General features: G+C 42.5%; 1 protein-coding gene across 1 annotated transcript in view; it reads right to left on the bottom strand.

Moving 5' to 3' along the window:
* The window catches only part of LOC308048160 (sphingosine-1-phosphate transporter SPNS2-like), a gene marked incomplete at both ends in the record, with an annotated part of 117,274 nt that overhangs the window by 46,021 nt on the left and 44,915 nt on the right, over positions 1 to 26,338 (bottom strand). The window contains one exon of the mRNA XM_080357099.1: positions 15,041 to 15,177. Coding sequence (XP_080213225.1) covers positions 15,041 to 15,177 — 137 coding nt within the window. The remainder of the gene's footprint in view (positions 1 to 15,040; positions 15,178 to 26,338) is intronic.

Below are 26,338 nucleotides of genomic sequence, written 5' to 3'. Positions count from 1 at the left end.
TGAATGGTATCGCCCTTTTGAGATGCCATATTGGAGACAATGCAGCTATTTAGGTGTAATAACTAGTCAAAATACATAGAAGTCTAAAACACTATTAGGGAAGTATTTATAATGAGTTCTATATTGTGCCAGGTTTTAGAGCTCTATATCTAGGATTAAAGAGTTGATTCCTCATCCCACTGAAAGATCTCCAAAATTCTTGTGCTGCTATTCATTTGGACCCCCAGAGCACTGGTCCCCAAACTGGACCCCATGAACCGCTGGTCCCCAAACCACTACGTGTGCATACTGCCATTTCATGTGTGTGTATTGATATACACATTTATATCCGCATAACACATCTCTGTGTGTATGTGAACATGTCAACCAACACAAACAAATGGGGAAGTCAGATATGGCCCAGGCAGAGGAAGCTCTCCTCTCCCCCAGCTGTAGCAGGACATTTCTACCATTTCCTCTGCACTAGATTTCCCCCCAAGTGCTTTTTCCTCTTTGTCCTACCCCAGGATTCTCAGCAGTTTAGTGAGACAAAAAGGGCTGACACCACCAAATTCTCCTCTACATTATCTGTGCTTAAAAGTAGTACAGGTAGCCGAGACTTCTAAGTGAATTTCAGTGCTCCTCAAGCAGAAATTGACATATATTGAAGCAGCTTATTCTTTTCTACATTACTTCGGAGCTCTTCTGTAATTTGTTTGTCTGTGCAAATAGTTCTCACTCTAGCAGGAAAATTGACAACATCTCAGCCAGCTTGCAGCACCCGGGCTTATTCCCCTTCCATAGGTTAAGCCCAGAAACCTCAATACTTCAGCCTCTTTTTCCTGGGTCAGTGCTTGCAACTGAAGTTTTTTGAAGCAAAGAGCTATTAGAGCAAATGACACCCCTGAACAGTTGAGTTTTGGAAGGGATGCAGATCCTTATGCCTCAGGGAATGCACCCATCACTAACAGGAAAGTGCTACCTACTCACTTCTAAATTTCTTAAATTATCAGCAAATCATAGGCAAGAACAGTGATGGATCATGGGGACAGATGGCCCTGGTCTGATTGCTGTTGTCAATGACATTATCCCGTTAGAAGCTATAGGCTGGACACAATCCTTTCAGAATTTTCATCTGAAAAAAGCTTTCATGCTTAGAGTTAAATATTTATAATATGCCAAAAGACAGTTAATGTATTTTCTCTGCAGAGTATGACATGGTTTATATGCATATTTTAATACTGACTTTACTCTCAATCTCATGCACACGTAAATGTTTGATGGCATAGGACACGTGACTGGCTCTAATCATGTTTGGACAAACCTCCTAATTATACATTTATCCTAGTTGTATAGGCCATTGAGTAATACACGTTTTAATAGCTCTAATTACAGCTTTAACTTTTTTCTCTCTTTTTAATTAGTTAACAAAAGGAATTAAGCCACAGTTCTTTAAAAGATTAGCTGTCAGTGATAAACCTATAATCTGCCAAATATGTGTACAATGCTGAACCACCAGATTTACTGTCTAACGAATCATATGATCCTTAAGCTTCGGTTATTAAGTATTTGCATTTGAATGTGGAGAGGCTTGTAAGGGCCCCATAAAACAAGTTGAATACACGTTTCTTTCAGATTGAGGACACACGGACGGATGAGATCACACAGATACAGTTAACCTAACCGTGCAAGCCACGTTTTGAACTGATGCTGCTGGTCTAAAAGAAGGATTTTATTGTACAGCTACAGCAACTGCACCTGCAGCCTTTCTTATACGAGGATATTGAGTTAACCTTCTACAGTTTCTACATTTAGCTTCTGTAAAAGAGGGCTCAGCACCATGAAATTCCATATTTGAACTGCTGAGGTTTGCCATATTTTCCTTCTTTTATTATATAAACATTATGCAGCAAAGAAGGACATAGTGTCAGGGTTTGCATCCTTAGAAAGAAGACGTGCATAAGGAAAACCAACCATCCATGCCACTAGGCAGCTGGGATCACCACACAAAGCCTAAAGAAAATGTGTGTGGAGTGACAATAAACTAAGAAGAAAGCATTGGGATTGATTTAATTTCCCTGAGTTTCCTGAGCAAAGTCAGCTGAACTGTACTGCACTTCTACAGCGGGCAGGGACAACACCCAGGGTACCGCGGCAGTCACAAGCCATCAGTCAGAGCAACTGAAGACAGATAGACCTGGAATAGTGCAGGAGCCAGCTGATCAAAGGAAAACCCGCAGGGCTCCAGTGTATATTCAAGGGCTGCGCAGCTGTGGTCCCTTTTGACAGCTACATTCATATGCAAGCATTTGCCTCTCCCGAGCAGAACCTCTATTTTCTGGCCAGGCGAGCACTCTTTCCACTTCCACTGCATTAAGTTTTCCCAGCCGCATCAGTACCTTGCAGGGATCTAAGCGGTTAAAATCAAACACCACACCCTTCACCGCAGGTGGCAAAATGTACCACTGACCATGATGCAAACCATACCAGGAACAGGCTTCTGAGTATCGGGGTTGTGACTAAGAGCATCAAATTCCAGCTCATTAGCTGAGAGGCACTAGGAGAGCTGAGCAATGGAATGACATTACAAATACAGGTGATACCTTCGTTTAAACACTAACCACTCCATTTCTCTTAGCCCTCACCTTTAAGAATCTGAAAGTTCCCAAGTCAAACACGGACACTGACATATCATAAAAGACAAGATGACATTAAATGATGATGTTTTAAATTCCATTCTGTGCCTGGATGGATGGCAAAGGCTACAGGAGAATAGATAAGCCTAAATACACCTTCCACCTCTGTGCACCCCTACGGCATCACAGATTTTAAACAGCTACAACCAAGGCACCCGGTTTCCAGTGATGGATACAGGTCCTGGCTCCACACACTCGGTAGGAATGGTGTGTCAGACCTGGATACGGACCACAAAGTCACACGGCCTGCCTTCTCAAACATGAATGGTTCTAACTCTCTTTTAATAAAAGGAGAATAAATATCATAAAGAGCTAGAGAGGGGTTACAAATGTAGTACTGGTGAATTGTTCTGTGCCAATACCCAAGAATGTGTTTTCCTGTCAAGTCCAGGCCAGATTTCATGCCAAATTTTGGCCATTTGCTGTCTTCCTGTCTGGGAAATCTTTGTGCAGGAACAAAGAAAGATGAGGATCTACCTTCATCTACAAGCACTCTTAACTAATCCCTCATGGGCATTGCCAGCAGAGAGACCAAAATACAAAATAACATGTGGGTAGAACCATTCGCTGTGATGTTTTGTTGGTCAGTACTTTTCTCCCCCATTATTAGGTTAGGTGAGCATTGTTTTCAGGATTTCCTACAACCAAAAGGAGATGATTACGTTTAACCTCTGTGTGGCATAGATAGCGATGAGCCAGGACACATGCTAGTGTGGGGTCTGGTTGACAACAGGTTGATGAGATGAGTTATCAGCTCTGATGCAATGCTGCTATCAGTATTTTATCTGTTTTCTGTAGAGACACAAGTGCACTTAGAAGTTCAAGTTACAGTTACCTGATAAATAAAACTATAAACTACCCTTCTCATCTCCAACAAGATGTCCTTTCCTTATCAGAAGTGAATCATGCTGGCAGGCTAGTCTGGGAGACATTCACTACAGTTGCTGGTTCTGTCGCCATTTGGCCCATTGCAGAGCAGTGATTTGGTTCAGAATCCTCTTTTCTTCCCTCACTGTGTGTGTCATCACTTACCCACAACCACTTTTCACTTCCCATCTCTTTACAATCACAACTGCTTTTTAAGTCACCACTTCACCCATTTCCCATAACTTCTATCACCATTGGAGTCTATTTAAGTTGTACAGTTTCCTCCCTCCAAACTGAATTCTTGATGCCAAGTCCATCTTCCATCACCTTTTCAAACTGTTCTTCTCTCCTCTGCATGCACGTCACAAAATCAGGGAATGGTTGAGACTGGAAGGGACCTCTAGTCTCTGAAACCTTAATATGCTTGATTAATCATTTGCTCAAGGGCCAACACAGAAACCCTTTGCAATTTGGATGGATGGACTTATACTATAGCTTCTAAAGCAGTCTGATTCTTCTGCAGCATCCACCTACACTATGCCAAACAATTCAAAACTGGGGCTCATTTTGTATGCACTAAGTGTCCAACCAGTTCTCAGCTCTGCGCACCTCACCTTTGAACAATTCCCCTTTGGGAAAATTCAGCTGGTATTCAGAGACCCGCAAGGAGGAGAAGAGAGACTACAGCAAGCAGAAAGAGAACAAAATACATATTTAAAAACAGAAATGAGCAAGGGAGATGAAGCAAAGTCCACTCACCTTTCCTTTGATTGTCTCTAGTATTTGCTAACGGCTTTAATTCTCCCAGGTGACCTGTTAGGCACACTTAATTGAATGTGGAAAGTTTTATTTGGAAATATGCTTAAGATTGCGGCTGATTAAAGCATCCTTATTTTACGAGATTTATATCATTATTTAGTACATAAAAATAACCAGTGAAGACTGCAAGATATTCCTTTTTCACTCATCACACCCTTCAATCAGCGACTAAAGTGTTTAACAACTGGATACCTACAGAGAGGCTCTAAAGTGAAGCACCTAATTAAGCTCTCTGGAGAAAACAACAAAAACAAAACCACCCGGGAAGCAGCAAGACTCCCACAGAGCTCCCCAGAGTCGGCAGGGAGCTGCTCTGCGCTTCACGGGCACCAAATCAGAGCCAAGATTTTCTTTGCTACGTGTAAATTTTGCCTTTCAACATTCAGATTGCAACATCTGGAATCCAAGTTCCCATCGCTGCCCTCCCTTCAAACCTGTGGCAGTCCCGAGAGACTCTTCTGTTGCTTTTCAATCATTTTCTGGGTAGCACCAAAAGCAAAAGAGGGGGAAAAAAAACCCAATTCCCATTCTCCATCCAACTAGGTAATGTAATTACAAGACACTGGGTGATGAAGCAGCAGCACTGGGTTCTGTCAATAGCTTCGGTTAAGACAAAGCAGCATTTCAGGTTTCTAATTGAAGGGCTTTTCATCTGATCGACCTGCCTGTGGTAAAAATATTACAGGACGCTCAAATGGAGGGATTGATGTTCTTGTCAGTTTAGTCTCTTGGTCATTAATATTACATTAATGACAGGGATCTGGAAGGTAAATGGAAGGAATGTAACGGATTGGCTGGTTTATTCAGCTGAGCACCATCCGGTGGAGTGCCGCATGTGTAGCTTCTTATAAAACAGACCGTAAAAGAAAAAGGTTGATGTTGTCAAATAAATCACAGGGATCATGAAGAGCCCCGTGTTACCGGTCCCTGCTTGGACACCGACTTAAAGCAATTCTGTTCATCCTGTGCCTCTGGTGCGAGACACAGAGGAGTCCGTAGCATTTCACATGGCTGGAATAGGGTCATTTATCCACGTTACAAAACAATTACATGCAGCTCGGCCAGAATGTATCTTCCAAAACAGCTCCCCTGAGAACCTTAATAGTTCTGGGTCAGAAACAAACTGTTGCTTTTTGTTCCAGACCTGTCAGGTGGAACACACTTATCAGTGTTTGCAACAAGCATCCCTGGCACTGGGCACTGTCACCATTCCCTTCCTGAGATGTGCAAAGGTAACCATAACAATCACAAAAACAGGGACTAAGAGAACTACAATGTGTTTTTGCCACCGTGACAGCAATGCAAGGTTCTCGATGCAAAAGTTTTCAAATCCTAATAGCTGGAATACGACCTGGCATACACAAAGCTAAGGAACATTCGCAGGCAGTAACAGGCTGCTGTGATGAGTCACAAGCGAAGACTGAATCCAAGCAACCCAGCTGTCAACAGACACCAGATTTTTCAGAACAAATAGTTACAAGTATGGATACACAACACTAACACCATCTCCACCTTCAACGAACTCTATAGAAACGTGGGAGATCCAACCACATCAACCCAATGGGCTGTCTTGGCTCAAACACTCTGTGCTTTGGACCAAGTCTTAAAGCAAAATTTAGTTAAATCCGACCAACAGGTCTGGTTTTTGGAGAGCACAACCCCATGGTCCTGGCCCTGAGTCACCTGCAGAAACTGATTTCTCAGCACCCTTTGAAAAAAGCACCAGCCAACTGAGACACCCAGGTGTGGATGTTTTGCCCTACGTGCATCTTCAAGGGTAGAACGAGATTTGAGAGTCCATGAAGACACATTTTAATGGTCTACATCTGAGAGATATCTCATTTTAACATCAAATTTCCAGAGGGAAACTGATGCATCTATCAATTCCTCCTACCTAGCAGCTTCTTCTTATTCATGATCTTCAAACAGTTGTTATTTTGCTAGTTGAAGCGTTATTAATTGGCAAGGTTTTATCATGCTGCAGTTCCATTTCATTCTCTACAGCCAGACTATTTGACAAAATGACAACCCTATTTAACTATATTAAATACATTTGCATGTTCTGTCACTATCTTCTCATGAGACTATGTCAATCATGTTTTCAGACATGGTGATCAGCACCATTCCTAGGGATTTCCAGTTCAAAATCTATTACATGGGTTTGAGATTAGTACTCTAATTCAACACTATCTGAATTGCAAATGCAGTGTTTTGTGTAGCATGTGAACTTTATGCATTTAAAAAGAAATGTCAGCACTTCAAAAGACTAATTCAGCACCTGGTACTAAGACATTTCCCATCTTCACACTATTTACACGTTACTCAGAACACAATGGTCCTTTTTTCAGCATTTCTGCGTGACCCAGGAGGCCGCAGACTGTGTGCGCCATTGAAGAAGCATTGACACATCCTACAGCATGAGTGATGCTTTCGGAGCAGCAGGCAACCATGAGCTCGACCAAAGAAAAGCCCAAATCCTGACTTTTGCATTTGAACACAAAGCCAAAGAGGCTAAATAACACTTTCCCTCTCTCCTGCATCCTGTTTTTCAAGACAAGGTGCACAACCTTCAAGAACCACCAAGGTCCTTCTAATACAAAGTTTAGATTGGTACTTTCACCTGCAAAACTCGTCCTAATGAGACTAAAATTGGGTTGAATGAATTGTTGTATTTGTGAGGCATCATTAAGCAAGCTCTCCTGAAGCATCATGCTTCTGTCCACGTCATAAAGCCCATGAGAACAAGCCATGAGCTGCCCCATTTACATCCATGCTAAGTACGTATCAGCTTACATCCTTAAATAAACAGTAATCATTCTCCAGACCTGCATTTGAACACCCCAGTGAAACACAAAGGGACATGTTCTGCCTTCCCAGCTTGGCACCCTCTCAATACCCTCCATACACAATATTCTGGGAAGCTTCTTTCCAAAGGAACAGGATCACCTGGTGCCATCCAGACACTGCAGTAATGACTTGCTTTGATTCCTGAACTCGTTTGACCAAGCCAGACCCCCCTACCAGTGAAGCACAGCATGGAACAGTGGGGCACTGCACTGGGAATGGCTTGTGCTCCTCAGGTCACAACCACTACTGCAAGGACCATCTTAAGCTGATAGGAAATTTTATAATTCCTTACTCTATATTTTAACATTTGCGTAGAAACTTACACGCAGCTCTTTTTATTTTTCCCCACCCAGCTGGTTCAGTCCATCTATTTAAGGAGCATTTTCCTTTTCTTCCATTCCTGGAATGTTTTGAATAAGGCTGAGCTTAAGATGTTGTAATAATTATTTATAAAGCACAATGTTAAAGCATTATAGAGACTTCCAACAAGACAGGGTTGAAGCAATAAGACCTTCTTTTTGTGTTCCATCAGCATGCTCTGGGGTTAGGCCCCTGCTGCAGTATGACAAACAGAATATACATTTTAATAGACAACGCAAGAAGAAGGAATTCTTCAAAGACACACACAACCTGGCAATGCAATAAATATGCCTTCTTCCCTCTGCCTCCCCAGCAAATAACTGACCCAGGTGAGGTTTCCTGCTCAGGCACAATGAGGCAGGAGAAGTGGGATGATTGTTACCGCAGGCGTTGTGTCCAAACCATCCATTAACTGACAGAGCGGCTGAACTTTCCTATTCTTCAGCCTAAAGACTGTAAATTCAGGTTTCTGCATAAAAACGGGACAAAGCTGCAAAGGTGTTAGGCCTGTAAAGATCTTTCATGCTGGCTCCACAGTCCCCAGCCGTTGTCTCCAGGCATTTTCACGATCCCATGAAACAGCACCAAATGTCAGCACATTGATTTAAAACGATAGAGGGTCTGACTCAGTTCCCACAAAGACACACAAAAGGTTGCCACAGACTTCCAAAGGAGGAGCTGAATCAGAACCACAATCACAGATCCTACGATAACGATTTCAACATCTTCCAGTAACCCAGATAACCAACGGTCCTCTAAAAAAAGAGCGGAGGCAATTACAGGGAGCACTCACAGAGCCCCACTGCAAATTAGCTTTAAGCCTGGAGCCTATTTCTTGATACTCTCCCAGCACAAACCTCTGTCCACCTGGTCCATAAAATGCCTGAGCTCTGAGGAGCAATTCTGACATTTCATTTTAATGAACCGGCAATAGAAGCCTCTGCGGCAGCAAGCGTCACTTCAGGTGACTTATGATGCTCAGCAATAGAAACATCTCTTCTTATTTCAGCATTCACAGATCTTGCGTGATTTCAGACCAATTAATGACCCAAAAGTATGCAGCAGAGGGCAGGAGGCACACTTATCTGATCGGGGTGATTTGAGAAGTTTGAATGGGATGTGATGCCAAACTGCTGCTACCTGGGGAAGGTTGGACTTGGGAGCTGTAAACTTGATTGATCTTGGGTCCCAAAGGGGAGAGAGCAGACCCGATCTTGTTCCAGACACCCTGCAGACAGGACAACTTGTGTATGGTAGAAACAGTCCTTACAACAGTTTCTTTAAGTTCATTTTTCTCATCAGATGAATAAGCTTTCTGAGTAAGCTTTGGAACTATACTCTGTCTCCCTCCTGGCAGCCACCACCAGCTGTGTTTTCAGTAACTCTTCCCAAACGTGTTACAGATACATGTATGCAGATACTGGAGGGGAAAAAACCCAACAGAACAGAAAATATAACACATCAATTTCTGATAACACCTATGAAAAACCTCCTCCTCCCACAGATCGGCTTTTTTGGGCTGATGCTCTGAGAACACCCTATACCTGTTTTTCATTTATAGTTTCCCGTGGAAAAGGGACAAGGTAGGAATATAAAGCTGTCAGGAGACAAACACAACAGTAATTCTGCACTCTATTTCAGCAAGCTGCAACTGTTGCATCTATATAAATCTTCTCCCATCTCTTCTGTCCTAGATCAGCAAAATCTGAGGGAACAATGAGGACCCAAGAATCAAGAGTTCAAGCCATTACACTTGTCTGTGCAAGAGAAGATGTTGCTCTTACATGAAAACAGTTTCCCATACAGTATTTGGTATCAATATATATATATCTATATATATTACCCACCCTAATATCTTCTTCTGTGATAAGATGACGCAGTGGACTGTATTCTTCCTGAGCAGTCTAGCAAAAGGGCAATTGTGCAGAAATCCAAATGCCAATGGCAAATGTTCATCGGTAGAATTCCAGTATCACGTTTAGGGCTGGCAAAACCCACCAGAGCCAAGGGACAGCCCTCGGCCCCGAGCCCCTGTGTCAGTGCCAGCCCCGTCAGGAATCACACGCAAGGGAAGGGACTGAATGCTGTGCTGCCGACTTCACTAAGTTGCTCGGGAGAATGTGATTTGCTTTCTTTCTAAAAGACAGTTCTGCTCAAAAAGAAAAAATAATAGGATGGAACAGCGGGATATAAGCATTCCAGTAATTCATGGTGACTTCAAAGATAATGCTCAGTACCCGTCTAACATAAGAACTGATGGCTTGGGGCTTTTAGTTCTGTTTGTTTCTGGTTCTCAGACTGTGGATTTATCTTACACAGTGGAAGCAAAGGAACAGAAGCTCTGTGTTTTATAACATAACTTCTGCCAGCGCATGTAAGACCAAAGGGGTTTATTATGTTTTTTTCTTAGAGTGAATCATCGTGTGTAGGGGCATGGGGTTGGTTTATGTTTACATTTTTTTAAATTAAACCAGCTAACCATTTGTTCCACACGGCACATCGTTTGTTGCTTCTCTTTTAGCACTCCTTGAAAGACAAGCTCTGGAAATAAATATACATCTGGCAAGGCTGAAAGACGGGACTTTAGCAAGCACTGCAGGCTAACTGGAATTCCACAGTGGTCTGTTTGCGTCCTCTTTCAGAGATAAATCAAAAGGAAAAAACACTAGTAGGTGTACCTATCCAGATTAACTTACAGCGGGAGCAAAAAGGTTTTATCATATTAGCTATATCAACATTTAAACAGAAATATTTACCAAGAACTGGAGGATTCAGAAGCACATTCCTGGTTTACCTTGGTAACTCTTTGCTTTTCCATTTCCAAACCCTCTACCGTGTGTGGCTCTGCTGTCTCCCAGCAAACCCACATTACCACAGCCTGGGCTGGCTGATTATTAGGTACGCTTGGTCTCCCAGCCTAGTGGAGCCAACCTACTTAGCAGAACACTTTGCCTGTCTATAAAACAACATCCCCTTTACACAGAAACATGCTTTATTCAAGATAATGCACGGTAACCAGCAGTATTTCACAAGACTAGGAGGACAGTCTGCAACTTTCCACCTCCAAGCTCCTTCTTGCTTTAAGAAACTGGTGTCTGCCCAAGAGGGAGAGGGGTCCTGGTCTCGAATTTGTGCTAAGCGGGGTAGGAAGGCTTGCACCAAAAGCAGCGTTTCACCTAAGACAAATTCCTGGCCAAAGCAGTCAGCTCTAAGAACAGTTACCATGGCTGAGAGATGTGGATATCCAAGCAGCCAAAATCAAACCCCCAGCACATGGGCTGATCACTCCTGGTAACCAGATTGCCTCACATGAAACTGTTCAGCAAGTGAGAAATGGTGCAACTAGGATTACGGACTCTTTCGAGTGACATCCTGGAACATAAACCAGCCCAAGGTGATCAGTCACCACACGGGCAGTCAGGCTCTACACTCATCAAAGTGCCATCTAAAGAAAAACGGGTCACTTGTTAAATCAGAGTTTATATTGATACAGAGGAAGACAGACGCGTGTTTTGCTTTTTGTGTGGATGGAAACACATCTTGGTAAAGAAATTCCGTGATGTCTGTGTGCTCAGTGCGCTTCTCTGTGATATGACTCTAGACAGCCCATCCACTCATTTTTTGCTGATTTATTATGGAGCACAAGCCAACAACCAGAAAGTGTTTCATCCAAATGCTTCCAAAAATCAAAACAACACACGGGGAAGAGTTTTGCAGATGAAAGTACCAAAATTTGTACACCTGCAGGTGCAGAACTGATTCAAAGGCATGCAGAAAGGGAGGTCATTTCTAAGCAGGTGTCTGTACTTACAAAATACGAATTAAGATATATACATACTCTACTGAAGTTTCTATAAATGGAGTTAATCTAGAGATCCACCTGATGTGTACCAACTTTAACAAATTTTAGATTAATGAACAAGTTTGTTAATGATTCTTTCACACAACTTTTATTTTAGGAAGTGCTAAATAGTGTTATAGAGCAGAAATGTGCAAGTACCGGAGACAAAATAGAGGAAGATTAAATCCTTATTTTTCTGTAGAGAAATTGTGCACTAATATATATTATCAAATCACATTACTTAACAGAATAAAAACTTACCTTTTCAAAATTATCTCAGTCTTGTTACTTCTGATGGTTTTCTTTAGTTAAATTTACCATTAGCCGCTTTTATCCGTGAAACCAGATGTATTTATGGAATTGTTCTCCGATATGGTATTTATTTAGGTTTCTTATTTTGATTTGGTTTAAATGTAATCTAAGACCTCATGAACAGCAACCAAACATTTAAGTACCTAGTTATCTTGCTACTATTTTGCTATGCAAGGAATTAATGCATTGTTGTTTTCTGTAACTATCACCTCCTATAAGCTCTGGAACTAACCTCAAATTTTGGTCTGATTTTCTTTTTGCCCTGTGAGAACCTATTATTTAGTTATTTAGTAGCTACTAGCAGATGAGAGACTCATTCTTCATTTATTCAACAGTCATTATTCCATGTTAAAAGCCCAAATATATTTGGTAATAAATAACTAAGGATATTTTAATAAGTGGTTACAAACCTTAATGCAGTGCTTTCTAGCAACTATGTGTTTGCATGGTATATATATATCCAATTCCCTGTTTTATCTGCCAGTTTTCAGTCACTGTCTTTTTAACCCAAAAAGCATGAAATAGCATTTATATGGTATCTTCGATGAACTGTTTCATTGTGCTCCAATCCTTTTCTCCAGATCAAATTCCATCTCTCTGAGGTATTTTCTCACTCCACATCTTCTTCTTTCTACACGGCTATTTACTGAATAACTTGGCAGATAAGAATTAACACGTCCTTTTCTCTATGCTCGTTTGCACAACAAATTACAAATAATCTAGATATTCGGTCAAGTGATAGCATTTTGATTGTTTTCCTTTACGTGTCCAAATTTTAGCCAGGGACTAACACCACACTGCCAAAAAGCATTACAAATTGGGTGCCTTCAGAGCACACCAGCTCTGTCGCTGGATTTCTGCCTTTGTTAAGCTGCCTCTTCCCACTTACACTCCGAATCTGTGGACACGCACTCTATATAATTACACAGTGACGGCGTGCACAAGGCATGAGACGCCATCAAAATTGGGAAAAAAGGCAATCCCTGAAGGCACAGTTTGCTATTTCTACTGAATGGCTATTGTTTTCACCTACTTCAGTATTCTTGCTGTCGCCACACCTGAGTTTACTGTGCAGTCTTGCAATGGGCTCAGCCTGTGTCAACTTGCTCCTTCTAGCCCTGTGTTTTCACGTTGATTTGGGTGTGAGTGCTTATCTATTTATAGTAGCCTCACCGCTGCTTTTATTTGCGCCAGCAAAGAGTTTTTCGTATTTCAGCTCCTCATGTTCCTCCCTGACAAACACACCATCTTAAAAGAAAGAAAAGATGTTGAGAGAAGAGCTGGTGTTTTGCTCCTCTAATGAATCGTAGAAGAGAAAGATCAGGAAAAATGCTCTCTCTGACCCTATTTCTCATTGGCACTTCAGGAATTTGCCTTGTTCAATGTGGCATGTTTTCCCAATTAGAGATAAGGCCTCAAAATGGTACCAAAGTGGAAAAGGACACTGTGTGAAGTTGGAATTATTTTTATGAACATGCTCAACTGCTGCAACCACTGGGTTGAGCACATCCATACAGCAACTGTGAAATTTTCCTATGATCTCCTGGGGTCAATAACAAGAGCTGGGAAAGAGACCTCTAGCTTAATTGAGAAGTTTTGGGGTAGAGTTGAAGATCACAGTAAAAAGAGGACAGGGAATTTTTCTCAGTACTTGGGTGGGTTTTGTCCAAGGTTGTGGTTTGGGTCCAGAGTTAGTACTGATGCAAATCCAGAAATTTCTATCCTGTCTCTCTTGTGACTTCCAAAACACTGAAGTTTGTATTCCGAACATAATTCAGCTTTATAAACATGATTCTCCTTTTCTTTGGCTAAAAACACACCACTTCCACTCTGAGCTCTTGTATATTGATGACCATATATATTAATCCCTACTACTTCAGCTGATAAACCCCAAATCCTTAAACTGAAAACCAGCTCTGAAAACACAGATTAGATCAGTCCAGTTCCAGTGTCCCACTACTTGCAACTCCATTGCAGAGAGAGGGATGAAAAATGGAGCATGAATGTGTGTTCCTAACATGAGAAGTGTTTATAAGCAGATAATTGTTTCTTTTATAAAATGCTTCCCTCTTCAGCTTTCACCACAGTTGCTTTTGCAGAATGTTACAAAGATAAATTTAGGAAAAAAACCAAACCAAACCCAACACCCTCTTCATTTGAGACAGGAGATGTTCTTTCTCTGGAAAGATGCTTCTTGGCCAATTATAAACCCAGAACAACTCACTGAGTTAAGGCTTCTACATTTGGCCACGTGCATTTTTCGTTAGAAATAGAGCAACGCTCAATCCAACATGAAAGCCAGAGAGACACATGACTGCCGCTGCTCGCTTTAGGTGGAAATTCTCTTTTATTAGAACTGTGTGTGGGCAGCAGGGAGCAGGGCGGAGAGGTTTAGTTCCTGGTTGTCATTCTTTAGGCGTGACCACAATGCTGCAATTTCTGGAACGCAGCTGGACAGAAAGGATGAGGAATGTCCCTACCTCCCTTGGGGAAATCGGCCTGATGATGCCAGGAGCTGTGATTTGTCTCTCCAGGAATGTTGCCACCTGCAGCAATTAAGCCTCCTCTAAAATATGGTTTAAACAAGATGATATTTTTTCCTCAGCAACTGCCAGATCATTGTTTCCTCCAAGCACCTCTGACAGGCATGAAAATTAATGCAATGAGGAGTCCTGAAAATGGGGTGCTGTGGCTGTCCTGAAAGTAGGTGAGGGATGTTGTACAAGGCTTGACAAAATTAAGTGAGCCTGACAACTCCATCATCAGTTCCCCAGACACATCCATCAACAAGCGCTAAAGGAGCTGAACGTGTGTCTAATCTCTGTGCTATCAGCCAGCTTCGCCGCCTTTGCTGGACAGGAAACAAAGCGCAGGCATAAAACCACTGCTGGGTGCATTTTATCATTCTACTTACCACGGGCAGACTTCTCAACAAACCCCAATGGCTTCTCTTACATACCAGAAGAGAACAACTCTATAGACGAGGATTTGTTTTTCAAGTTTTTAAAGTTTCTTTAAGATCTCCCTCAAAACAAAACCTTTATGTCTACAGAAAGTCTTGCTTAGATATGCTTCACCTGTTGTTTTTTTATGTATGGACATGATCAGAGAATAACAGCTTTCACGGTTAAGAAAACACAGTTATACAGACCACACTTCACCTAGAAAAGGTCACATAACACAATGTACTCTATGTCTAATACACACCAGAAGGGTACATTCTCCTCAAGCACACTGTGATGGGGGGTCAGGAGTTTTTTAGGAACGTATTGTGCATCTTTTCAGGACACTGTGCAAAGTATCTATACAAAGATCTTACCTGTTCAGTGATGAAGGAGCTTGAAAAAGTGACAGCTGACCAAAAGAAGATCCCACAGCTGAGAATGATCTTTCTGTTGAAACGGTCACCAAGGTAACCAAAGATGGGTGCTGCAACCATGAAACTACAGATGAAAACTGCAAAGGGGAGAGAAAGGAAAGAAACATTTAATAAACATCAGGCCAAGAACATGGAAGCTAATTTTCTGCAAGCCAAATCCTCTAGAGAGCAGTTCCATTTAATTAGACATTCTGCAGCTCTGACTTATGAAGTTGTGCAGTCTGATTGGCTTTAAGAAGCCAGTGTTTCCTTAATCAAACCAATTTTTCATTCCCTAAGAAACTTCAGAGCAGTGAACTCGTATTGCATCTGAAAGCACCAGCCCCTCTCAGCCCCTGGGAGCTCAGCATCTAGGAATGGGCAAAACCAGGACAGAATAAGTTCAGAGCTTCAGCCTAAATGTCACTGAGAAAGTGAAGTGGAGGTTGGAAGGAGTTTCAAGTAAACAGAGAACAAGCCAAGGGCTCCTTGTTGGCTCTTGCAGCACAGACCAGAGCGAAAGGCCACAGAAATAGAAGTTATTTCATCCTTACTAGCGGTTATTTTAGAGCAACCATGAAGAAAAACAGTCAACGCTACAACCATCCTATTGGCGCCAGTCCTGTAGTTAGACAGAAAGCTCCCACCTCCTCATTAGATCCTTTCACCAGCACTGAACTTACATTTAAACCCATTGTGAGCAACGATTTCACTAAAATAAAGAGTTTTAACCTACAAAGCCCAAACAGGCCAGGAACATCCTCACCTGAAAGATTACAAATTCACCTTCCACCCCAAAAAACCCCAAAGCATTAACCCAAGACCTTTTGTCATGTAGGAATGAGGCTCGTGATAGAAAAACCTCTGCAAAATCTCAGCTTCAGAGTTCTCTCCTCCAGCCGAGCTCAAAACCACTGAAAACACCTAAAATGGGGCACTCACACCATATCCACAATTAAGTCGGAACTTGCCAGAAACTGCCAGATTTTAAGCTGATTTAGACCTGGCTTCAGCGTGTCCACATTAGTGATTTGGATAAGAGCAATGACATCAGTTTTATTGCTGTGTAGTAAGAACTTTCACTGACTGGCTGAGTTCGGCAAAGCCAGAAGGACTTGGGTGGGACACCACGATACCTGGAGATCCCTTGTTAGCACAGAGTTCTGACTCTCACAATTATTGGGCAGCTCCTGGGTGGGCTTTTGGTGTTGTCTAACCCTGACTATCTTTTATAAGGGGAAGGATGGGGGATAGAACATGGGAAAATAAGGCAAGAGCAGAGGACACACTCTTTTGGTTGGAATGTGTGCATAAATTAAACCGGTTAAGACCCAGATTCTGAATTTTTCATGACTGATGATATCCGATAGCTCAAAAACATGCAGAATGCTGAACTGAGTAATGATCTAAATGTCTCTTCTTTTTTAATATATTAAGATGTCAAAGTTGCTTTATAAATAATACATAGCCATTTGCATCTGTATTTTGTGAGCCGTATGACTGCGTGTCAATTTTGCACTGTGATATTTGACAGGAATTACAGATTTCCTCTTTTTAAGTTCATAGTAAAATGAATGGAGATAATACAGAAATGTTAAGACATGACAAGAAGCACATGCAATATGTTATCACACATTTCAATAGTAACGCTATGCATAATGTTGCTGTTAAGTTAGCACATAAACCCTATTAACAGACAGAACGCTCTGTCCCTGCATCTATCCCAAAATCCTGGTGCAAACAAAACCTGTTGTGCTCACCCACCCCTGCAGACACCCCCAAAACCCCCCATCTCCAGGGAATTTGTCTGTAATAGACCCGAAGTGGTTTAAAAATCTCAGCTCTCCAAGGTACATCTGCACTGGCCCCAGCCCAACAAGGCACTTAAGCGCACGCTTAAGTGCTTTCGAGTCATCAATTCCATGATTAAGTGCTTTCCTGAATTAACACCAAAGCACCCCGTACCTTGCAAAGCTGGTGTGGCAACCTGGCATGAAGGGTATGGGGCTGTTTATTGGGAATGAGAAGCAGAAAATGACTCTGACTCATACCAAGCAGCATGCCCACTGCAATTTGACCTTACTCTTGGAAGGACAGTGACATTCATTCGTCTCAGAATCAGATATTCTGCCGTTTTTACGATATAAAAAGACATGAAGCTAAAAAAGCTTCTAAGGGAAAAACCAGAAACATCCAAGTCAGCATCCCACCATTTCAAATACCAAATAACCTGCTCAATTAAACTTTGAGACATGGAGAGTGTGATCCAAAATTCACATGAAGCAGTGGGATTATTAGCTTCAATGACCTCTGGATGATAACTGCAAAGTCTAATTCTGGAATTTGGGCAAAAGCAAGCAAAAAGCACAAGCCTCCTCTTTCCAATAAAATAAACCTAAAAAAAAGATTGTCCAATGCCTCTCCAATAACATACATCTTGCTGTTCCTCAAATCCCTTTGGAGAATTTATTTTTGGAAGATTGTGAACTGAGCTGTGAGCTTTGTCACCGGTAAGCAGCTGACTTGACAGCTCCACAAGGTGTAAAATGAAAGGACAACAGAACCTAATAAATAACAGGTAATGGAACGCAGCTGTCACAATAATAAATGCAATTTATATCAGAGTATTTATGACCCAAATATGCATCAGAGCATTGATTGACTCAAACAAACGCAGAATATGATGGCTGTGTGGTCTATCAAAAGGATCTGCCTGTTACAAGCATTTCCCATTAACTAATTTTTACAGTTACTCCTGCAAATGACAGATGAGACTCCTGAACAACAGACTGGGTTCGCAGAACAGAGGTGAATGAATCTAGGGCATGTTACCAGGTGGGATGGAAACCTGAGTTACTCCAGACCAGGAGCTGAGCAACAGCTAAACACCATGAAGGAGAGTTCTTATCCAGAGGATAGAAACCTGCCAGCACATTCAGCTGGAGAGAGGAGCAGTGGGAACATGATTAATTTGGAGAGAGAGATGCGCGTAGCATAACACAGAGCGGTGCATCCCAGGAAAGGAGCCTGGCACTTGTGCAGCCTCTTCCAATCTGGCTCCTGTCCCCCTTCCACAGCATTTTCTGCTCCTCACACCACCCATTCCCCTGTTAACATCCAAGGGACACACGGCAGCTGCAGCTTCGGCTCAGCCCACTGCCACAAATCTCGTGCATTAGGAGAGAGCTGTGACAGGGGCTGGCATTTCATTTGCCTCTTCCCAATCAACAGCTTCTCTTCCCATTTACACTTAAAGCCACCTCAGAATGTCACCAGCTCTTGAGAAGATGGCCAGAGTTAGAAATCCATGGGGAATTGGGATGAGCTACTAGAAATACATCCTTCGGAGTGGCTGTGGGCAGGTATAGCTGTGTCAGTCACCAGTGAGTAGCTGTACAGCTAATTTCCCTTGGTAAAGGATCTCCAGCAGCGCCAGCAGAAGTGGCTCGGTCCCAGCACTGGGTGGAGCCGAGATACGTTTCTGCAGGAGCAAATTATCCTGTGAACAAAGGATGAATAAACAGTCACATAATGAATACCATCCCAGGAGGGAGGTTCTTTTAAGTACAGGTATTTTAAAAAGGAGATCCCATTTGTCTTTATACCTCCCTTTGTGGCTCAGCCGCTGAAATACCGACTGCGGTGAGAATGCAGGAAGAGGGTAATTGCCCAAACAGGATGGCTCGGTGTCTATTTCTGCCTCTGGATGCCTGTCCCACCCTGTACAGGTGCACAAGCACCTTTGCAGCCAGCACTGCCCAGCTTGTCCTGTACATGGCTGGAATTACAAAAACGTGCAGCATAAAAAGAACCCAAAACATTTATATACATATATATATATATATATGTATAAATTGTACACTTTCCACCCAAACACCCACCAGAGAAGGAAAGCATACTCCCCAGCCTCTCCTGCCTACTTCATCTTCTGTAGCTTCAGTTTTCTTCCAGGATTATGAGCTGGGAGCTGCCATTCAGCCCATGTTCTCCTCTCCAGGGCTGTCTGTGCACCCAGTGGAAACGTAAATCTCCAGACAGTGGAAGCAAAAGAGATGAGGGGAGAGGGAGAAGCTGTAGACTTTAACAGTCACAAAAAGCTCCTGCCTACTGGAACTGGACTTCATTGCTCTTATTTTTTTCTTCTTTCCCTCAAAACAAAAATTTACCCAGTGTTACTCTGCAAGTGTTCCCTGAAACAGTTCTGACCCCTCAGCTCTCCACCCTGTGATACCAAAGACACTTGCCTCTGTCTCACTTGCTCTTTTCTTGCGTGGACTGATCAACCCTTTGTGCCTCAGTGAGGGGCTTCTCCTGCCGGTGGGTCATCCACAGAGTATAACCAAGAAGGAAGAAACACATTGACACGGAGGCACACACAGAGGCTGCGTTCCTCAGTGACTGGAAGGGTGAGGAGATCACAGGCACCTCCAAGAAAAGATCCCTTCTTTTGGTTTGGACTTCAAGCACACAGGCTTTATTTTTTCCTACCAGGAATAATGCTAGAAAGGTTCAGGTAAAAATAGCTCATTCTCTCTATGCAGGGATGTTCAACAAGAGAAAAAGCAGTGGCTATCTTTGAGCTCTGAGTCAGCGTGAAACCGTATATACACGTCTAATTGAGTGCTGACAATGTGCTTGGCTCTGTTGAAGGCAAACCCAGACAGCCTCTGCCTCAAGGGACTGGCAATTCACTTACACACAGCAAAGAACTATGTGCTGCGAGGTTGTTAATATTTTCCCAACAACAAATTTCCAAACAATGAGAACGCCTGAACACCCAGCTCGCTCCGGATGGGATAATCCACGGGTGTGTACAAGCACGATCCTGCTCCTTGTGCATGAGGCGCTGTCCTGCTGGCATGTGTTGGAGCCACTTCTGCTCCAGGGACTCTTGGTTGTGACTGCACATGTTGCTCAAGCTGCTTATGATACCAACCTGACATCAACCTGCAACGGCGAATAAAGACTCTCTCATCGGCCCAACCAGTCCCTCTGTTTCAAAAACGTTTTTTGCAATGCTTCTTTCCTATTTTCATTATAGCTTTATGCTATAATACTACTACTCAGCACATACATACGCAGTATATTTAATCACAGTGAGGCTTGGGACAATTTAGAAAGGAAGTTAAACATCATTAATTTCTACTTCAGAGTTAAGGAAATTAAGACACAGACAAGTGACCTGTCCAGAATGAACTACAGAAATCTTAAACCCACACAGGTCTTGCAGCTTCAGCAGTGCCCTGTTTACAGGACCGTATCTATGCTAAAGATATTTTTGAAGGTCTACAATTACAATTAAAAGTGACTTTTTTTTCCTTACAGCACCATATAAGCCAAGCAAGAACAAAGATCCTTTTGTGCTACTTATCATTCAACCCGATAGTTGATGTGACCAAGGTAAAAGTGACATCTGACTATGGGGCAATTCAAGGCTCTGGGAAATCTCAGCAATGTGATTTAAAACATCCATCATTTGATGGAGATGAATTCTTACAATATAATTACTTGTACAAAATACCACCCTTCAAATCATCATTTTCACAAACTCCACAACAGGTACACTGTTACATCACTCTCCACAAGGAATTTGTTTTACTTCATTGCTAATTCAACAGCCAACAGATGGATCATGTTACTGCGGTTTGCCAAGTGCAAAACACAGTATCAGTGGGTTCCAGACTATCATGCAGACTAGAAGTTTCTGACAAGTGTAAGGAGCTTTGAAACACACCATCAGCTCCGTATGTCATACAAAGCTGTCGTATACCAACAGCATTGAACACAGGGGATTTGAAAAAAAAGGACTGAGAACACACCAAATCAATTGGAGTTGAGTATATGAATGTTTGGTTGGGATGTGGCCTGGAATGCCATCCCAGAACAGACCATGGTACAAGATGGAACAGAGATTTCATAAATGCCTCATTCTTGTGTGCTTTTGTCCTCAGCAAATTAACGAAGGGGAAACAGTCCTTTGAAAGGTGTAGACCAAACTACTCACACTGTTTGTGTTTCTCTAGTGTCTCTGTGTTTGGCAGGACACTAGATTGTTCTTCCCTCACTGCAGATGCCTCTCATCAGTATTCAAGCTTCAATCCTGTCTTCTCCCCAGGCAGCATTCTGCAACATGAGGTGCCACTTTTTTCCTTAGAGCAAACTGATATTAAATATAAACAACATGTTTAGGATGACTGTATACACACACAGTTGATGTACACATGTACACTGAGAAGGCGGCTGCCGTACGATCCCACTGCATTTCATTTGCCATGACAGAGTCAGGACCTGGTTACACAAACACAGTTGCGAAGACAGACAAGGCTCGAACAGAGTTTTCCTGGCAAGTTCACGATTGACTCAACATCACACAAGATGCTGCCCTGGGAAGAATTCAGTACTGATAATTCCACCCCTCATATTCCCAGCAAAGGATATCCTGAAAGATTGTTTTGTTCACCTTCATCAACAAGAATAATTGATTCAGTGGGAATTGTTGGGAAATCCACTCCTTGGAAACAAAAAAATCAGATAAGAAGAGCCAGAAAACCAGCCCGATAACACACTAATGCCACCTGAGCTTTGTGGGGAACTGTGTTGGGCAAAGAACAACCACTACGGTCAGATAAAAGTAATTGCTGTCGTAAATGCCATATAAAGTACAATATGTCATTGGTCCTTACAGTGGTATGTGATGTTATGGATGTGAGAGTGGTTTCCCTCCCTCTGTGCATTGCTGCATAGGGATGGAGAAATATTTCTCTTCAGTCCCAAATGCCTAGACAAGAAATAACTCTAATGAAAGTAAAGCCTAACAAGGGAAATGACCCTTACACACGAGTCCTGTTGCCCACAGGCCAGAGTCCGGTGGCCACAGCAGCTCGGTACATGAGTGGCCTTAAAGATAAAATCATCCAAGGAAAGACAAACAATGTCTCCAGCCAACTCTCTATAGATCTCAGCCAGTACCTCTATAAAACTGATCACTATGGTTCCCATTTCTATGGTCCATAGCACACCAGCACTCCCTACAGAGTAGTAATGATGCTCCTCTCACTTAGGCCTGACTAATATTGCTATAACATTTCAATGTTTGAAATCAGTCTTGGTTTCCCGATTCAAGCAGCCAGCATTGTAATGACAAGGAAAAAATGGCTTTGAATTGAGAGCCGAGATCTAAGACAGCACTCAAATTTTTCACTTTTTAAAAAATTAATTTCCAATATTACATCAATTTGAAGTTGCATCTAAAGATTCAGCTGTTAATATCTTGCTTATTGCTAAAGCAATTAAGAAGGTTATTCACAGTTATTATTTCACATCCATTTTCCACATCCACTGAGGTCCAATTCTATCATGCTGTACTGCAAAATTTTGCGTACAGTGGAGAAGCAAACACTTTACTGTGCTGTTTGTTCTCTCTAGATGTCCAGCAAATTTACTTGCAGCCAGAGCTAACTTGCCAGCAGATTAAATTTTGAACACCTGTACACATAATTTAAAATAAAAGAGGAAAACTCAAAGCCACCTTCTGCTTTTCACTTAGGGAATTACAGTGATTACATTACCGGTGTTTTAAAGGGATTTGCGCCTCCTGAACATCAATAAACCTGTTACTGCGTTCCTAGGGATGTGCTTCACAAGACAATGCTGCAGGCAGCGATGCCAAGGAAGGGTTCCAGTGTCCAGCTCACAACCCAGCGCTTCCCTCTGCCTAAACTGGGGCTTGTGTGACCCTGCAGTGAACAGGGGCAGGAACAGGAGGCTGTGGCAGAGTTTGCTTTCTGTGGCAGTGCCACCCAAAAGTCATGTAAATTATTGACAAAACCAGCATTACATTGCTGACACTGAGCAGCAGCACCCAGAAAAGGAGCATGGCTGCCAGTGTTTAAATTCTGCTTTTGCATTTCTTTACCATTTGGAAATGAACGGTAAGTCAAGGCCACTTTGGTTTTATAGCTACTTCCACTTTAAGTTGTTTTTCTGCAAAATGGTTTTAGTGGGGTTTGATTTAGACTCCTGAGCAAAGTCAATGGAAGGACTCCCACTTGATTCAGTGGGCGCTGGAGCTGAGTTTTCTGTTTAGATACAACTGCTTACGAATCCCAAATGAGAGCAGAGATCAGAACCTCTTTACCGGTAAACACATTTTAGTACTTGTAAGTTTACTGCATCCCTGTAACATAAAAGGTTATTACTGAGAAAAGCACAGAGAGCATCAAAAAGAATTGTTAGAAGGACAAAACAGGTCCTTTTACAGGGAAACATTAAACATACTGGAAAAGAAACAACTGACGTGGGATACAGAAGAGACCTAGCACCATGAGTAGCACTGAAAATGGGATGACTGAATTACCTTCTCTCTTACAGACCGACCAGGTGGCATCTAATAAGACTGGTAGCTGCAAAATTCAAATCAAAGGAGATACTTCATGCATAAAACTTCACTAAACACTGGGATTTTATCATGGGAGGCTATGGGAGCTCAGAGTTTATGTTATTTCAGAACAGGACTGGACAAAGTCCTGGAAGAATACTAATTTAAGGACTGTTAAAGATAACACCTCTGGTTCAGAAAGTCCTCAGCTATCCAGCTGATACCAAGGACCTGCCACCATAATCTTGGACTGTGCTTTTCTTTTTTTCCCCTATATATGCACTTTTGATCACAATCAAAGACTGAACAGTATACTAAAAGGACCTCTGGTCTGGACTAGTACAACTATTCCCATGTTATTCTGAAAAAAAAATATAAAATTAGGAAGACCAAATCACATCTGCATCATTTCCACCAGCTTGATTAGGTAATGGCTTATTAACATATCACGGAGTTGCACCTAAAATTATTTCTAAAAGCTGGAACATGGTGTTCAGTTACATTTCTGAATCGACAAGTGATTTTGTCTGGGCACATGCACGCTCACAGGATAAAGTAATGAAGTACTCGGCCAGTTAACAAAGCTTTGTCCTCTTGCAGCTTCTTCTCCATTTGATTTAAGCGGCTCTGACTGTTTGAGAACTTTGCAGGTTAACACAGCGGAGCAAAGCGGGACGTCAGCCCTTCCTGGCTGCAGCCTCAGTGCTCACACCATGCGTGACATGGGCCGGTTTGTCATTGTGCAATCAGCTGTAGGGAAAGTTCATTAACTTACCTAGCCAATTAGGATGGATTTGTATTCATCCTGGTCAATCCTGAATTAGACATGAGATCCAAGAGGTACCGAGATTGGTCAATAGCTTTGCAGTGCTGCTAGATCAGGAGTGACACTGCTACAAGATTGGTTTTGCCTCAATGTGACTAAAACACACTTAAAAGATCTTCACTGCTGTTACAGAAACAACCAGTAACTGTTCCTAGGACGCACGAGAGTGCACCTGAAAGAACAGCGGGTTTGCTTTTCCCTTTCTGGGCAATTTTTCAGGGCATCCTGCACATGTGTCACCCATTCGAGAGCTTCGATCCCAAATAAACCTGCAGCAAGGAGCGGGACGAAGCAGCGATACCCAGGGCTCGGGGCTGGAGAAAGGTGCCTTGAGAAAAGCATTTACATAACCACAAAACTAAAGGATGTTTACTGTATTCTATATTCCTTTCCTCTACTCGAGATCTTTATTTTTCCATCAGTTATGATCCCAGGCACACACCGCAGCCACATTCACGGAAGCCTTCAGGAATGAAGGTGAGATCTTTGAAAAGAACCGGTCAGACTTTCCCTTGTGCAAGAACTTGTGCAGCCACCTGGAGAGGAAAATCAGGGACTGGTGAGGACTGAAAAATGACCTCGTATCTCTTCTGGCAGGAAGGAACAGCCAGGAGCAAACCAGGACCAGCGACCTGCACCTTGGCCCATGAAGCCTTTTTGACCACAGTGCGCACTTAAACACACCAAGAAACAGCAGCTTAGACCTGATAATGCAGAATAATCTAAATCCCTTGATCCCTGAAATCTGCAGTGAGTGCCATGAATTAGATCTAACTAGCAATAAAATACTTTAAATCTGTTCTTCGCTTAACAGAATGATACATCATTTGTATTAACAGAAGTAATGTTCCTTGTCTCCAATGACAGATAAAGGGGGAAGGCTGCTTTCATCCTAAAATGAAGTTTGCCACCCTTCTTTACAACTGCACCACTAATCCTGCATCCTATCTCAACTAACATTTTAATTTCAAATAATTATCCAGAGTGCAATAGGAATTAATCTGCCTCAAAGAGAAATCTAAACCTGCTTCCTGCAGCAGTGAGAGAACAGGAGAGAGAGGAGATGCTTTGGAAGTACAGTGTGCTACTGATAAATTCTTTGCTAAATGGAATTTACCAACAGCAGCAGCAGCTTCCTAAGAAAAACAATGCAATAGGAAGTGCTTCCCCTCCTCTTTAAAGCAGAATCAATAGTTCTTCATGCCATGGCACTCATGGAGACTCGCTAAAAGAAATGTTCATCTTGACATATTCTCAACCCAGAGCTTTTGTCAGACGTCAGGTTTGTTTTTACAAGGCAATTCCCAAATAAATGACTATTCCGCAGTAGGAATGCCTTGCTCATCTCTACACATGAGCTCCTACTAGGCTGCTGGTTGCATTTACAAAGCAGGAGAAACCCTGCGGTGCCCAAATATATACACCATAAATACATTGCACAACCAGGGAGGGCACAGGGCAGGCAACATGGGTGCAGTTCCATTGCAGGGCGAGGCACAGATGAGAAAGAGCCCCTGGGCCACTGCTTCTTACCGAGCTCAGGGGATGTGGCAGCTGCTGGTCCCCGGGGCTGGATGGGGGAACCACGAGGATGCTGCGGGCGGCAAGAAAAAGTGACATCAAAGCCTCGCAAATCCACAGGGTTCTGCTTTGGCAACAGAGGGGGACACTGTTCTTTGCTGACATTCTCCCCAGGCAGCCAGTGGGACTGATTGATTTGGTTTTAATTATTACAGTTCTTTAGGGAGCTGTTGTACCATCTATAGGTCTTGGCAAAACACATGCTCCCTCTTTGGAAGGGAAAACGGCCATCCTCTTATTTTAAATTCTGAATTTGCCATCCATTAACTCAGCACCAACAGCCTCGTTACAAAGATTTTCCACTCTGGCCAGGACAGAGGTATGAAATGAGACTTTGCTCTCAAGCTTTTAATGCCTATTATTGACACCCATCAAAGTTGCCCTATCGAGAGTTAAAACTGTTCCAGAAATTGCTCGGGAAGGCATTAAACACAGGGGAAATGGGCAGGAAAAGCTCTGGGATGAATGAGGGATC

The sequence above is a fragment of the Nesoenas mayeri genome (genome assembly GCF_963082525.1).
Source record: "Nesoenas mayeri genome assembly, chromosome: 20".
In the NCBI taxonomy this organism is placed as follows: domain Eukaryota; kingdom Metazoa; phylum Chordata; class Aves; order Columbiformes; family Columbidae; genus Nesoenas; species Nesoenas mayeri.
Note: the sequence above shows the minus strand (reverse complement) of the source record. Positions and strands in the feature narration are given on the sequence as shown.